Below are 16,783 nucleotides of genomic sequence, written 5' to 3' on the forward strand. Positions count from 1 at the left end.
ATTAGTTAGTTTGCAACAGCTGATGTGGCCTGCGACCAGCAAAGTTTATCATTTTAACCAAAAGGAAACAGCGGAAAATACCTCCTAAAAACAAAGAGGAGCTACTACCTCAACGTTTTGTACACTGCTTTGAGGAGAGGTTAAAGAGTATTTAGCGTCTGAGTTAAGATAATCTGGCTATTTTTCCCAACCTCTCTGTTTAAACTAACTCGTGCGCCCAAATATGTTTTTGACATCAAACACTCAAATGTGCTTTGATCCTGAATCACAGCAGCACTGCTACACAGAGTGGGTGAACAATGCAATACAGAAAATGTATATTAAACAGATCGCAAGCAATAATGTAGTCATGTGTTTAATTTAGTTCCGTTTTGGTTATTGCATATGTCAGAGATCATATAACAACAATAATAATCTCATTCAAGAAAATTAGACTGTAGATAGTAGCAACTGTGTTCAAAATGTAAAATGTGCACAAACACCTGCATGAAGGAACCAAATATTTACAATAACATGCAAAGCTTATGTCTAAATCTTGATTGGCACAAAAACTGCTTCAGTTTGACAGCCTCCTAACACAATCCTGTTTCTCTCTTTCTCTCTTTCTCGCTCTGTCTATGAAGAGTTTTCCAGAACACAGATTATAAAATGGGGCACGAATGAGCGGAGCTCTATTTTTATATCAGGATCAGCCATTTCCTGTTGTCACCTACAGGTAGTGAGGTGGAGATTTATGTGTAAGAGAAGGCATCAGTGGACTTGGTCTGCTTGTTATAGAGCCAACTCTACAACCTGACCTGTGTGTGTGTGTGTGTGTGTGTGTGTGTGTGTGTGTGTGTGTGTGTGTGTGTGTGTGTGCATGGCGCGCGTGTGCGCAGGGGACATTTTAAGGGGATTTAAGGAAGAACTGTGAGTTATTCTGAAGAAGAACCATAATTGCCACCATTAAGCAGCAGAAGTGGCCGTCTGTGCAGGAACATGAGAAAATAAGCTGTAAGGGAGCATCAGTCACCTCGTGAGTGACAGTGATGAACTTATTTATTGTAAATGAAAACATTTCATGTCTGTGTCACGCACTCTCTTGGCATGCTTTTACATGTAAAAGCACATGAAGGTGTATAAAGGGCCATATCATGCCACCTGCACTTGCTCCTGCAAGCAGCAAATTAGCACATTGGATACACAACAATATGCGGTCATGAAATCAAACATGCATGAAATTACACAAAAAGACAGCTGTTCTGCTGTGCTGCCTTTATACCGACAATGTAGCTGCATGTGTCTGTTTGGGAGAGAGGAAATTCTCTGTGAGAGGTCAGCGTGGGATGCAATGCAGCTGGTGCTGAGGACATCCCTTCCCTGCTCACAGAGGCAGGACACCAAAGTCTAATGCATGCTTAATCAGGGGCTCTGCTGGAACTGACACACAGATGACCTCTAGAGGGAACATATTTATACAGGGGTACTGACATTTTTATTTATCTCCAGTAAACTCTGCACCAATAACATGCTCTTGTATTATCCTCTTGTAGTCATGTGAAGTATGTATATAGCATGCATGTGTATATCATCTGTGAGTGTTTTAAGATGAGCAATCAAATGAGGCCATAATGTCAACAAGGGCAAACATTTTTATAATATTACCAACAATGCAACATATTTTACCCTAGATTATTTTGGCCATAAAGACTGTCTGGTGATACAATCTTTTTTGAGGTGTGAAAATGGCCTGATTTCTGAGCCTGGTCACTGCTATTTATAGTAACATGTGTATTACTTAATTGCTATACAGAACTGGATATGTGACAAGTAAATAATACGTTTCCCACAATAACTTTGCAATTTGAACAATATTTGTCATGGTGATGTAAGCAGCGGTATGAGCACTGTCCAGGCTGCTGATCAGAGTAAACAGCTCTGCCAGCTGCCGAGATGGGCTTCAACGCGTCCTTGCTAAACTATTTAATGGTGTTGCATGATCTTAATTGTTTTGGCCATTTTATCTTGCTAAACTTGGAGAAATGTTGCAAGCGCTGTCCAAGGTGCTGATCAGACTGTGTCCCTTAAAGCTGTCTCTAGCGCTGTCCAAAGCACTGATCAGAACGCATGCTGGGATTAGCACTGTACAGTAAGTGCACATGCGTTTTCACCAGAATTACAGCTTGCAGCTTACTTCAGAAAATTAAAAGACAATGCCTTCTGCTAAAATAGCAGCATATCTCTTAAATGTAAGTTGTAGCTCTTTTCTCGTAGTAAGGTAGCTGAATACACTCATTTCCCACCGTTACTGTAAAAAGCTCTAACGGCTAATTGACGGATACCACGCTGACACTTTGTTAGACAGACTTACAATGATACTAAGAGGTGCTTTGCTGCATTGGCTGGATTCTACAAAACTAGTTCTGATACCAACACTCTATCACAGGTGAGTGGCACAGAGAAAAAAGTAATGTAAAAGTTTTTGGAGATTTAACAAGTGCAAAAGTACTGATCCAAACAACAAAACTAAATAAACATAATTTGCATTCTTGCCACTTTCCAAACTGCCCTGGACTAAATCTGTCAGTTTGTGTACTCAAGAGACCCCAGATTATCCAACAGTAGTTTCACACCCACTCTCCATTTCTCCTTCCCGTCTTTCCAAAAAATAATTGGAATATTCATGCAATACTCCTAAGGCCTACAACCAAGGCTTTCCCTCCACGTGTTTCTATAGCCGGGTTTCCGTCCAATTGTATTGCAAACTTTGACAAAAAATTGAGAAAAAAAGCGAAAGCTTTTGTGGACGTTGAGGTCATGCTTCAGGCATTGCTTCATGTATTCTGTACTTCTATTTTAATTGTACTTCTTTGCAATGTGTTACTTTATTGATTTATTTCAGGATTTGTTTTTAATTTTCCCCTCAGGTTTTTGATGATTAATATTTTGCTCTGATTGAAAATGTGCACAAAAACAGGTGGATGGAAACATACATTCTGTGTCTCACATTTTTTTTCTGACATTCATGCAAACTTGTCTGGTCAAAGTGTTTTTGAGAGCCGGGGAGTTCTAGTGAAGATGCGTGTGTTTGGGAAGTACTCAGCATACAACTGGATTAATGGGACTTGGATTATACTGCGAGGGTTGTGTGCGAGTTTGTAAGTGGGTGTTTTGATATTGTTTTGCTGTTGTTAAATGCAGCTCCCATTTACTTCAATTCATCAGACTATTCTCCATTTTCTGTCTCTCCGTTCATCCACCCAACTAAAACCAGAGCAATCTTAATCCACAAGGGCATACTTACCGAGGTATAGAGGTATCCCTCACTATTCATGGCAAGGTATAATCCTGTCTTTGCTCCCTGTATTGCAACAATCCGCAGTCCCACTGGAATTAAGTTGAACTGTGCTGAATTGGGGAATAAAGTGTGTGAGATATGGAACGACAAAGACAGAAAAGGAAAAAAGAAAACGATTGTGAAAATCAAACTGTAGTACTGCACAGTAAAATCCACAGTGATAAATATGCAGTGTCAAAGTCCAGTGACTCTTTCAGAGTTATTTCAACAACAGCTTGAGTAAGATGCCGCCTAGTGTTGGTGTTAATTTACGGAGTTAAATCAGGTGGTGTTAGAAATACTCTGAAAAGCCTCTCCCCCTTCGTCACCTCATTTCTGGGTGCTGAAAAAGCTCTGGGGCCGGGGTTGTTTCGGTGAGTTAACGCAATGCACTCCTGACTAAGTTATCTACGCCTACGGTTATTTCGCAATCTTTCTTTTTTACTTACATCCTGTGAGATCCTGTCCGATGGAGTTTGACAGGACGACCCAGCATGCAGTTCAGCGGTGTAACTTTATGAATGTGAAACCCTGAATTAAGTTCTTATCCCTGTTGTGTATTCAGACTTTCATGTGTCATTAGACAACACTGTGAGTGTTGGATATTAACACAATGTAGTGTAAAAAATACACTTTCATGTGTCATAGGACAACACTGTGAGTGTTGGATATTAACACAATTTACTGTGAAAAATACACTTGCATGTGTCATAAGACAACACTGTGAGTGATAGATTTTAACACTATAAAAGAGTTGAAATGTTAACACTATCCAAAGTGTAAATTTAACTCTGAAACCGAGTGGATTCTATAAACACTGGCATAGTGTTGATTTTAACACTATGGAAGGTAATTTCACACTTCCGATTTAGCTCTGTGTGTAACAACAGAGTTTGCTTTTTGGTCTTCATTGTCTGAGGCTGAATAGTTGCCCTATCACTGCTGATGCAATATCTCTCTTAAGGCCAATTACTGTGACTTCTCAGAGTTTATGTTTATACAAACACAACATTACGTCACCTTCACCTTGCTTTACACTGCCTCACTAAATGGAACTTAGAGCAGAGGATAGATACAATATCTGGGTTGATTAAACGTCTCTGAAAATCTGCCCTGTTCAAATTACAGTCTGAAAAAGGGCCCGTGTCTAAGTCTGGAATGTAAAATAGGAAAATACAAAGACCAGATACTAAGAAGAGAACACCGCATAGTTTCTGATCTGAAAACCATAATTAGATTACAAAAGGTCAGGATAAGCATTAACATCATCTCAATGGTGGCAGTGTGTCACTTGGAAGCACTCAGGAAGGAGCTTTTGTGATTTATAAACTTCAATGTTTCAGATTCAATCACTGTCTTGAAACTCAGTATAGATGGCTTGTCAAGCCTTTCCGCATATGAGCAACGGCCCATTATATTACCAAAGTTTAGCAGTTTGACAAAATGTTCCTTCCCATTAAAAGATTAAAATAACAGTACAAATTGGAACAAACTTACACATGAGCTGACAAAATCCTAACTTGTGCTTTGACTCTTGAGCCACAGGGACCTATATCACAGTGTGACACCTGCTGCTGTTCTGTTTTGTTCAGTGTGTAAAATTCAGCATTGGGATTATGAGCTGTTCCATACATGAGATATGTCACGATTAAAACATGCGTTCTATCCAAAGCTCTGTGAATAATTTGTTTGTGATGAAGCAACACAGGCACAAGCAAAGACCTGTTGGCTAGAGACAGAAACACACTCACAAAATGAACTGCTTTCATCCCTTGTGCTGTCCATGGTGCCGTCGGGCTGCATCTGCAGGTAGTATCCATGTTGGCTGTATAGCCGAGTCACAATGCCTTTCAGCTGTGGATCTGCCAGGCAGCACAAGAAAACAACACGGTATTAGACTGGTGCCACCGCCAGAGGTTAAGAGCAGAAACCACATTCATTGGTTTACTGAAACTGGAAAGGGAAAGGGTTTGTCAAATATTTCACCAGGAGTTTTACTTTGTGCAATATCTGAAGTTAGAACATGGCAACATTTATTGTATACAACTTTGAATCACTGGATGGATTGCATTGGCATGTTGAACACAAATCCATAGTCTCCAGAGGTAAATCCTAATACATTTGGTCATCCACTGTCTTTTGTTTTGTTCCATAATCAAGTCAGAATTCAAATGTTCCCAATACTAGCTCCAGAATAGATGACATTACCATTACAAGCATAACATTGTTAACATTGTCATTGTGACCATGTTAGCAAGCGGACCCTACCGAGCGCAGCCTTCTGTAGTCCCCAGCGTGGTGTTATGCCCATATCATGCCATCAACCACTGTCAAACTGGTCTAAAAACATTACACAGAAGAATTGTGAACTCCTATTGTCAGTATGGGTTTGTGTAATACCAGTATCCACCTTTATTCTAGTATATGAATAAAAAAGCACTCAAGAAATAAAGTCCCGTAAAAGACCTATTGAGCATTAATGTAACGCCTTGAGGGAATCTTCCCAGGAGGGAAGATGTCTGGCAGAACAGATTATGATTGATCTCAGATATCATTAACATAATAGAGGAATACTTGTCCAAACTTAAAGCACTTTGCAGTCCTACAAAGGAAAATAATACAGCTATTTATATTGTATAATTCTTGTTTGAGATTTTCTCTGGAGGATAGAAAGTGTAAACAAAAAATAGAGAGTTTAGGCTTTCACTATTCAATAACAACAATGTCTTAGTTAATTAATGAATTGCCCAAGGTACATTTTGGGATTCATTCACCTAACATTGGGAATGCATCACATACAATACATGTAAATTCTGTAGCTGCTTGTTATTCAAGTGATACTGATTATTATAAAATAAGCTGTAAGGCACCAGTGGTATTTTTAGGAAGAGCTGGGGTCATCATAGTATGAAGTCAAGTGAAAGAGTTGGTCGGTCTCCCACTAAATAAAAGATACATAATCAGGGGGGCTGGGTGGTGGAGGAGAGGACGGAGGATGAATAGAGAGATTGAATGTTTCATGAGTGGAGTCCCTGCAGCCTACTTTACGTTCATTTAAGAAACAGACAGAATCTTTGTAGCAGCTCTCAGACGTCACTACAGCCTCCTTCAATTACGCAAAGCACTCTCTCCGTGTTGAGGAAATCTAAGTTGTCTCCTGAGTGCAGCACCTCTCTGCCTCGACCAGGCCGCTCTCACAGCAAGGAGAACCCTCGGCTCCACTGACTGAGATGAAAGCTCAGTCAGTGAACTGACCAGTGTCTCCAGTCCAGAGGGAAACATGGATGAAGGAGCAGTTCATGACAGAGCCTCTGGAGGATTTAAGGCCATCTGGGTGCTCTCCTCTGCTAAACCTCGCCCATGTCCTCACACACATTCCCCGGGGAGGGGCCGAGGGCACTGCGCAATCTGCCCGTCGCCTCAGACTGGCACAGGAAGCAAGAGAGTGGCAGAAGATGCAGGGAGGAGATCTGTAAGACTATGTCCCAGAGGAAGTGTGCCAGGGTTGAGGCATCAGTGAAAGTGTGACCTACTCCCATTGTTACATGCAAGCATCTGCAGCGCTCCCCACCCTCTCGCTCTCTCTCTTTTAAAGTTGCTTGTCAAAACATTTCAGTATCTCCTACTCCTGCACTTTCTTTTTCTTCTTTATTCCATTTTCCATTTTAGTGTCGTTTGAGCTTTATATGCTTTCATCCCACCAAAAAACGTCTCACATCTTCCAATCAGAGCAGGGGACGCCGTTTGTTAATTGTCCCCAAAGATGCGAAACAGAGAGATGAGAGGGAGAGAAAGAGAGGGAGATGGCAGGATCAGGGAGGAGAGAAGTGAGCAGAGGGATGGCAGGGGAACTGAGTGAATGAGATGACACTGTCATTTCATCAAGAGTGACGGCTGTATATGCTCGAGACAAAAAAAAAACATTCAGACAAAACTTCAATAGGCAGCTTGTGCAATATGGCTGCAATCAAAACTCCAATGCTTGGTGTCAGGGGCACTAAAACTAATGTTTCACTTAGCAGAGCTGGCTGTAACTTCAAAATCTTCATCCCGGCACACAATAAATTCTGATCCATGGTGTAATGAAAGCTCCCCAGCTAAAACTATAAAAGTCTGGGTTTTACTGCAGCTGCATTAGAGATTCTAAGATGATAAAACTACTCTGGCTCTTGTCACACTATTAACATACACATATTGCAACTTTGGACTATCATGGCATAAAGTCATATTTCATAAACCGTTGTACTCAAGAAGTCAGTGTTTCAATTAAATTCAGTTTATTTTGTATAGCCAAAAATCACAAATACTGTTTGTGCCTTTATTATATCATCGTGGTAATTTGGACAAAAAGGAGAGTGAACTCATGTTTTGCGAATGAGACAAAATAGTGTTGTTGTTGAAGAAGTTGTGGACATTTAGAACCGGAAAGTACATGTTAATAAGGTTATATTCAGGTTGTATAACCGTCAGTGTTGTGTGTTACTGACAGAACAGTCACATATTCTGTTTTACTACGATAAACATGTACACACCTGTATTTGCCTGTGACAAATAATCTTAACTTTCTTGACTTGAATTATTTATTACTGGAGAAAATCTATAATGGCATCCCAGGCCCTCTGCTGTGTGACTGATCGAATCATTAACAAACCATTCTTGATTTCGGTTTGGACAGAAAACCAGGTCCAAAGGGCGGAATTCAGCAGGAAATTCCTGGAAGACCCGCTACAGTAAATACCTTTCAGCATTGTTGACTGAGAGTGCTTGTAAGGAAGTATTTTACAGTGTTTGTGGCAAATGTACACCCTCTTTGCCACAGACTGATATCCCTTATTCTGTCACTCTTCACCTGTGCTGAAGCCTCTCAATGCTAATAGTATGCTAACAGCATAGCCCTCTAAGCCCTCACCCTAACCCAAACCCTAAACACTAACCTTAACACTAATTCAAATTATTCTTTGAGTTGTGTTTAGAGGTTGTACATGGGGATTATATATTATTGTAGCCCTGATTTATATGTTTAATTTGATACCTAAAATGTTTTTCGGGGGATTTATGCCATGTTTTTTTCTTGATTTGTACCTTGTGACCTGCTATAAAAGGGTTCCCATTTTTGGGGCTTGTTTGAGAGAATTTTGAGCAGTTACTGGTGTAGACGTAACAACGTGAGTTACCGTATAACAACTGGGGTTATGAATTCAGTGTGACCATCGGATGTTATTTGTCGGCATTAAACAGGGCGACGTTGTCTCGTAGTTTGGGGGCAGAGCATCCCAGGGTATGTCATAGATTCTACATTCATTTTAGGTTTTCAAAGGCAACATTTGTGATTTTTTTCGGGGGGAAAACTAAATAACTTTTACTGCAATTTACAAAATGAAATGGATCTTTGTGTTAAAGGGACTTCAGGTTGATACAAACTCAAAAAAGCTCCCGTTTAAAATAATGTTTTTTTTTTCTTTCCACGTAGGCTTGCATCTATTGTGAAATGCTGAAGCTCTCATCTGGCTTCAATAGTTGAGTGCAGCAACAAGGCTTTCAACAACATGCAAATGAACAAAACTGTGCATAATCATAACACTGACTTGACTCTGTGTCATCAAATAGCAAAGATGCACTACAGCCCCATGTGTATTCTGCCAACTGCTCCCCTCTCACTGTCCTGACAGCATCTGAGTGTGCATAATGTGGGTACACACACACACACACACACACACACACACACACACACACACACACACACACACACACACACACACACACACACACACACACACACACACTTCTTATGCCGTAAATGTTGCAGTACGTTGGCATTAGGAGTGAATACATCAAGGGCTCAACAAACATGTCACATTTTCACCTTAGCCCCTGTCATCAAAAACCTGCCAAGGTCAAAGTAGTCTCTTGAGGAAGAAAAGGTTGGGAAATGCATAACCATTCTATTAACCAGACCTAGTACAGGAAGTCTGTATGTGCTTTCGTATTCTCTTCATTTTACAGGTGGAATGTTTTATACCGGGTACTTTTATGTCTTTTATGTTGCCTTCATGGACTGCAATGATCTGAAACATATCTGTTTTTATATCTTTCATTCTGCTGCAGGGGATACATTAAAGGGGTACCCGGCAGAGAGAGGACTGGTCAGCCAAGAAATGTCTTGTATCTAATCCCTAGTATGGCTCAAGCACCAATGCCATTGTATGCTACATTTACTATAATGCTACTGAGTAGTGTTTTTTCATTATATATTCTCTGCCCCCTAAATGGACACTTCTGTCAAACCCCACAACTTCAACTTGCAGTTCACCATTTGTTTCAAACTTCAGAAAACTGTCCCCAGAGCCACATAAGACATTATACAAGTGTTTTAATAGGCGTTTACAGGCGGTGTTTAACAGTCTTCCTCCTGATGACTAAACTCACATTCATGTATAAAATCAGTTTCCCTTTTAACTTTAAAATAAGAGTGAACCCCTCTCATAATCCTTGGAGAAGTACACTGACAGATTGTGACACACTGTGAAAGTAGTCTACCTGCTTGGATTAGCAAAGCATGCAGAGTTGCTTACAGAAGCAAAAAGCCTGTGTTTGAATCACACAGATGCATAGTGTGCACATGCTGCTCCACAGGGGTAAACAGAGAAGAGAATAACTCTGAAAAATACTGATTCAAAGGTCAATGTTTAGTGATGTGGCTATGTTTGTGCATACTTGTGACAATATTGCATATGGCAAGAGGCCAAAAGCAGTCAGTTTTATAAAATCTTAACCCAAACAAATCTAATGTTTGAAGTTAAGGAGTAAGTACTGAAGTAGATTTACTATTACAATGTTCAGATACCTTAATTTTATGTTTTCTTCTTCTAAGCCTTAGCTAGCTCCCTGTCACTTTTTAGATGTCAATGAGATGTTAGCAGTTATATTTACATAGCTGAGAGGAACAACTCTCCAATATTGTATAACAAAAGCAAAGATTAAAATGCATCTTTCGTAACCAATTAATCATTGTGTGACCCTTTTGAAGAGGCCTAACCTACTAAACTCGATCTAAAACTAGCTCCACCTCAACGAGTTCCCAGAGTGAAATGCCACCTACACATTGTTGCATCAGTATTAACAATCTGATAATACCATATATGATAATACTTCACTCACATAGGCAATTTTCAGTAATAAGTATACACTATTTAGCATTAGTAAAGCATGAAGAACCACTAAATTCATCATCTATAAAGCATTATTCCAACATGAACACTTATTAGTAACTCATTAGTGTGCAATTCATAAACACAGTTTTAAATGTTTCATTCTTGATTAATAAGTTTGGGTTGTCATACTTTATACATTATTAAATGATGGATCCTCAATTTGTAAATGAAGTAAGACTTATAGATGATTAATAAGATCTCATTTGTAAAGTGTTAGTAAATGTAAAAGAACATCATGATTCATTCAGGTAGTACTACTTAGTTAGTTAAGTATTAGTTAAGTATAAACAGTGACCTCATCTAAAATGAAGACTGTGTATGCCTTACAAAGCATGAATAAATGTCATGATTAATTTGTTTGATCATTTACTAACAATTTACAAATGACTTTATTAATCATGTATAAGTCCTTAATACGTAATTTACAAACGGGGAATCCATCATTTATAAAGAATAAAAACCCAAGCTTATTAATCAATAATTAATAACTGTATAACTGATGCATTCAATGTTTATTCATGGTTTACTAATGCTAAATAGTATGTACTTATTATAAAGTGTAACCAATTCCTTTTCTATTCATGTAATGAGTATTTGTAATGTTAATACATTAAGTACAACATAAAGTATGTTACATTTGTGTATTGGTACTTTTACTTTAATTAACGATGAATACTTCTTCCGCCACTACTGGACTAACAAGGATATCATGCAGTGGAAAGTAGAGCTGCAACTATTGTTATTGTCAATTCATCTGCAGAATTTTTCTCAAAAATGTTCCATTTTCAATTGCCATTTTTGCTCGAAATTCTGAGTGAAACGATTTATCGATAATCAAAATAGTTGCAGATTTGAATTTTACCTGAAGAATGCATAGTATCTCCACTTAATGTTTGTGTACGTTCAAAAGAGGAAAGGTGTAAAAGCCCAAACGTAGTCAGATTTTTGCTGGCCAGTGAACTATTTCCTTTAAAAATTCCCAAATCAACCTGTAAATGTGCACAACTGGTTCAGTCTCACATCCCGTCCTCTGAATGAATGTTGATGCATAGAAATGAGCCTGCGGATCAATGGTGAGTCGCGGCAACTACCGAGACGAAGGACACTCCCTCCCAATTCTTCCATTCACGCAGTCCTAAGAGTGCCAGCGTATCTATCGGGCTACATAACACATCGCGAGTGCCACCCTAGTATTTATATATTTACAGCAATCAGACTCATTGCTTCCAAAATGTTTGATAGATGGACACAATTTATTTATTTACTTGTGTTGTCTCATAGCATTGTGATTAGGACTAATAAGGAGAATATGGAGTGTGAAAGCTGTCTCTGGCTTTCTTTTCACGCTTTGCTAATTTACACAATCGTTATGTGCAGGTATGTGAAGATTTTCCAGGTCAGACAAGTGGAGAGGGTTTGTGAGCTCAGATACTTGCATCAGAGATCATCATCTGTGCTCTGTATGCTGTATCTGTCTCGGGAATCAACCATTAATGAATAAATAAAGTCGTGTTCACTGCAGCAATTTCACTCACAAACACTTAATGAAAACTCAGATTCTACTTGATGTGATATATTACAGTATTAGGAGATTATTGAAAACGACTGACGCTGTGTTATGCACTTCTTCCACACTATGTGACGTTATCTTACATATTTCCTTAGCTTCTCCACAGCTGACCACGTGTGTCAGTAGTCTGGCCCTCTCCTCTGAGAAGCGCAGACAGTGCTACTAAAATATTAAGTGAATTTGGATTTGAGGTTTGAGTTGGTTCATATCTTTTATAATTGAAATGTGCTTACAGTTATGGCGCACAAATAGCACTGCTGGTTCAACTGTCTATGATTAAGAGAATATACAATTGCCAAGTAGCGTGCGATATATTATAAAGGGAAATGTGATAGATCATTATACCTGTAATGATACCTTTCTCATTTAATTTCTACAGACTGGTTTCAATTTACTAACTTAACATCTGCATCAGCAGTTTCCCCAAAATGTGCATATGCATCGGTAAGAGTTTTCATGTTTCGATACAGGTTGTGGTAAGTTTGTTTTTATTTTCATAACTTTTGTGTGGGAAGTGATGTGTGCTTCTTTGTGGCTTCAATTTGTGCGTATGCAACAGGTATAAATGAGACCCCTGATGATTTGATATTCATGGAGACAACAACATGAGAATCAAATGCCCCCCGAGGGGTTGAAAATCAAGCCATGTTCCACAGCGGCTCTTTTTTTGTTTTGGAAAATTGAGAATTGAGACTCATAATCAGAAAGAGAGTGGGTTGACATTGTATTGTGTCAAATGATTGTTTTCACGGTGGAGGATGGGATGTTTATCTTCAACACAGATGAACAGTGTTTTCTCCTGTGAGCAAAGTAATACATTGTCATCATGAATACACCATAAATGGACCTTGAGTCAGTTGAGACTGCTCATAATCATTAATTTTACCACGTGTCCAACATGGTGTGATGTGAGTCATCGACTGTGAGGTGCATTCCTGTTCCGTAGTTAAAAGAACAGCAGGGGCTGCGCATTATTTTTCAGGGTGAGCACACATACATCTGCCTTGCTGAACTCTCACTATAGCAAAGGCAGAAACACAACCCGCAGCCTCGATTGTCCTGGGTGTTTCCCGCAGAGAGGAGGTGTGCGACGACATTCATCACTCCTGGGACACGTGTGGGCTTGAGTGACAGAAAAACAGTCACTGATCCAGGTCAGTGGAGTGTGGGTCAAAGAGAGCTCCGTGTCTGTTTATGTACATCGGCACGCAGATGTTGTCAGCGCTCCCGACAACATGTTGACTCATCAGCAGGCCCATTTCCAAGTGACCTCTCCGCACAAAATATGACTAGCAGTTGACAAGCGGAGAGGCAAGTGTGTGCAGAGAGAGTGCCTTAAGGGATGTGATGTGACTTTAAAATATTACTGTATGAGCCACTGTAAGTCAAAGGGTCACGAGTGTCCGCCAAAGTGATGTCACGTTATTACACACAACCCTTTGTGGGGCTTTTGTGCAGCGGGTTGTTACATCTCTTCACATCATCTGCACAGCCAACGTTTTATAACTACAAGGATGTGGATGGGCTGAGTTAACGGACAACTTTGAGGAGTTTTGAGAATGTGGGTTTAACGCGAGGTGAACGCCGCAGGAGAATACAGATCCAAAGGTTTCCCCATCACGATTTTGCGTGAGCTAATGCCCGTTTGACCATCTTTGAGAGTGGTTGAACCAAGGCCTAACTGGTAATTTAATTCTATGTTAAACTGACAAGCAATTGCTCATTATAGGGTTTTGTTTTTATTTTTTCGCAAAAGTTTGGATGTACACACACCTTTAGTTGAACTTCACATATTCTATGCATAAGTAGGATGGAATTCCCAGTTGACAGAGACCTTTCCTTGTTGTTTTGTTATTTTTGGGAGGAATATTTAATTTGCAACTTTCAGGCTGAGGTTAACAGATGATCAGGTAAGCGGTCCAAGTTTAGATGAGCAAAAGAGATTACTGTCATAAGAGCATTTTGTTTATTAAATTGGGTTTTCCCTAATCCCAGCAGTAACCGGTCTTCACAGGGATGCCCCCTCATCAATTTACATTCAGCACTGATAATCATTTTGAAAATCACCTGGGGGAGCCTAGAGCCTGGTGTTGCAGCACAACCATTCGCACAGCAATTATGTGTGTGTCTGTATAAATGAGGTCAATGCACATAAGAACCCAAGGTAATCACTGCATGCATCACGACTGCCATCAAGGACACTTAAATCCTTCGTTGCGATGTAATTGCTCCGAGAAAGGAGCAGTGGTTGAGGTTTATCGCTTATCAGCGTAGTGTATGGCTCGGTGTTGGTTATCATTACTCTAATGTATTTATCTGGTTTGATTTGACCTCAGTATGTCGCTTGCTGATCTCCCTGTAGCCAAGCTCCTCTTGATAAGGTTGAAGGTAATTACTGGGGGCCTGCATGACTGAGCAGCCAAGGGCATTTCTTCTTCTGCTTTGACCGAAACCAAACAACAGGGGTTTTCCTTGGCTACTATTCCCCCCCCCCCCCCGACTCTACAAGCTCTCTCTCTTTCGGCTGCTCTCGCTATACCTCTCACTCTTTGTGTATGCATACATGCATGTGCACTCCATCTATGGAATAAAAAGGGATTCTGTCTCTTGTGTAGTGTTTGATTCTTCTTCTAATAAAATGAGAATGAGGTTCCTCCTTTTTTTCTTCTCTAAACTGGGCCATGAGCTACAGTGCTGCTAGTACTGTAATTATCAACCTTGTGGGAAGACAGAGTGTGGAGAGAGGGAAAGGAGCAAGAGAGGAAGGAAGTCGTGAAAGCTAGTTAACCACATAGAGGCAAGACCAAGGGATGCTCTATGTTTTCCCCGAAATAACAGAGGGAAGGATGGGAGCAAGAACAAGAGAAAAGGGCAGTGATGGAGACAGAGATACAGAGTGCGACGAGCAGACGTGATGAGCAGGGAGAGTAGATGGGGGAAGACAGGTTGAGAAAGGATGGTGTGGAGGAGGAAGAAGAGGGATAGCCGGACGAGGGCGAGGTGAAAGAAGGCCGAGGAATGAATGAGGTGTATTGCATCATCTGCAGCTCCAACAATGGCCTCCAAGGCTCCATAAATCATTTCATGTGACAATGACAGCAGTTCACATAAGTAGGACGGAGTTATTGTCGCTTATTAATGGTGCTGATGAGCGCGTGTCAAACATGAGCAGAGGCAAATAGGACTCGCACTGCTTCCCTGACACATTCAATATTCACATATGTGCTTTATTAGCATTATGACAGGAACATATCACTGACACTTGACGAGATGCTTGGCACAGGGCGGTTCAGTGCGGTGCGCTGAAGCTGCGTACTGCAGCCTCACCACCTTAATAAATAACATTATAGCACCAAATTTGGTTTCTTCAGGATAAAATGTGCCACTTATCCGCCGCGCAAGACCACTGAGCCTAACAGCTCCCCAAAGCACCCCACCTGTCCTTTACCCCACGGACCCGCCGGCAAGGACACAAATAACACTTAATATATGCAGAACAAACACAAACATTCCTCTGCTCTTCCACAGGGGTCCAGACCTCTGTCAGATTGTGTGATGATCACGAAGTAAACAAGCCACCGAGCTAAACAGCACAGTGAATGACAACAAAGCGTTCCGAATTTAAACTTGCATTGATTTGCACTCTGAAACACTTTGAACTAGTCCTTATATGGTGCACTTTTCTCACGCAAAAGAAGGAGGAGAAGAAGAAGCAGAAGAAGAAGAAGAAGAAGAAGAAGAAGAAGAAGAAGAAGGAGGAGGAGCAGAAGAAGAAGAAGAAGAAGAAGAAGAAGAAGAAGGAGGAGGAGGAGGAGGATGAGGAGGAGGAGAAGAAGAAGAAGAAGAAGAAGAAGAAGAAGAAGAAGAAGAAGAAGAAGAAGAAGAAGAAGAAAAAGAAGAAGACTGTATTGCAGCTCTTTAAGGGAGGAGAATTTATTGGATTTCTGCGAAACCTCCAAGAGTTTAGTTGACTTTTGATACTTACTCAATGGCATCTAAACATTCAGATGCACAAAGAAGCAGGCACATAAGTAGGCTTGGATAAATGGATAGACAGTATGCATACGCAGACATGCATGCCAGGGAGCAAAGCACACACTAGATGTTCCCTCAAACTCAGTCGCTGCACCGGCGCAGGAAACTATTTTTCATATTTAGGGGCAGCAACCAAAGAGCTCCTCGTTATTTAGGTCTACATTTTAGAGCGCTCCAGCAGATTGGTCAGCTTTCTGATTCAGGAGTGACTTTAGCAGCTGGAGTTTTTTTTTGATGGTATGAAGTAGAGAGATCACACGCCGAGCAGCTGCTTCATTCGGGACAACTGAGCAATGCACCCGGCACTGGGGAGTTGGTCGGTGGTGTGGTCGCCGGTTCGGAGTCAGTCTTGAGCGCTCTCTTTGCTCCATTCTGTCGACTTCTTACTAGTGGGGCACTTTTGTTAATTTAACAATTCTGAAGGTCATCAAAAGAAAATGGCAAAGAAAATCTAAGTCGGCTGCAATTTCTCATTGTTGTACAACAACACAGCTGAACTGCACTTGTCACACTCGCCTACAATGCAGAAAAGGGATGTTTGCCTCCGGTTTGCCATACATTGTTGCTCTTTTCGATGCCAAATATCCAATTTCCTGAATTTGTAAAACAACTGTAAAACAAGGCATAACTAGAACCTGCAGGTAAATACAG

At 40.4% G+C, this 16,783-nt stretch overlaps 1 protein-coding gene across 2 annotated transcripts in view; it reads right to left on the reverse strand.

The window, feature by feature from the left end:
- Nucleotides 1–16,783, reverse strand: part of fgf11b (fibroblast growth factor 11b) — a 38,316-nt gene that overhangs the window by 12,258 nt on the left and 9,275 nt on the right. For both annotated transcript variants that reach the window (XM_068600580.1, XM_068600579.1), the window contains exons 2-3: nt 5,068–5,178; nt 3,284–3,387 (exon numbers count right to left, since the gene is read on the reverse strand). In XM_068600580.1, the coding sequence (XP_068456681.1) occupies nt 3,284–3,387; nt 5,068–5,178 (215 nt within the window). The remainder of the gene's footprint in view (nt 1–3,283; nt 3,388–5,067; nt 5,179–16,783) is intronic.

The sequence above is a fragment of the Clinocottus analis genome, unplaced genomic scaffold (genome assembly GCF_023055335.1).
Source record: "Clinocottus analis isolate CAN_PGR_092001 unplaced genomic scaffold, fCliAna1.0.p SCAF_5, whole genome shotgun sequence".
Taxonomy (NCBI): domain Eukaryota; kingdom Metazoa; phylum Chordata; class Actinopteri; order Perciformes; family Cottidae; genus Clinocottus; species Clinocottus analis.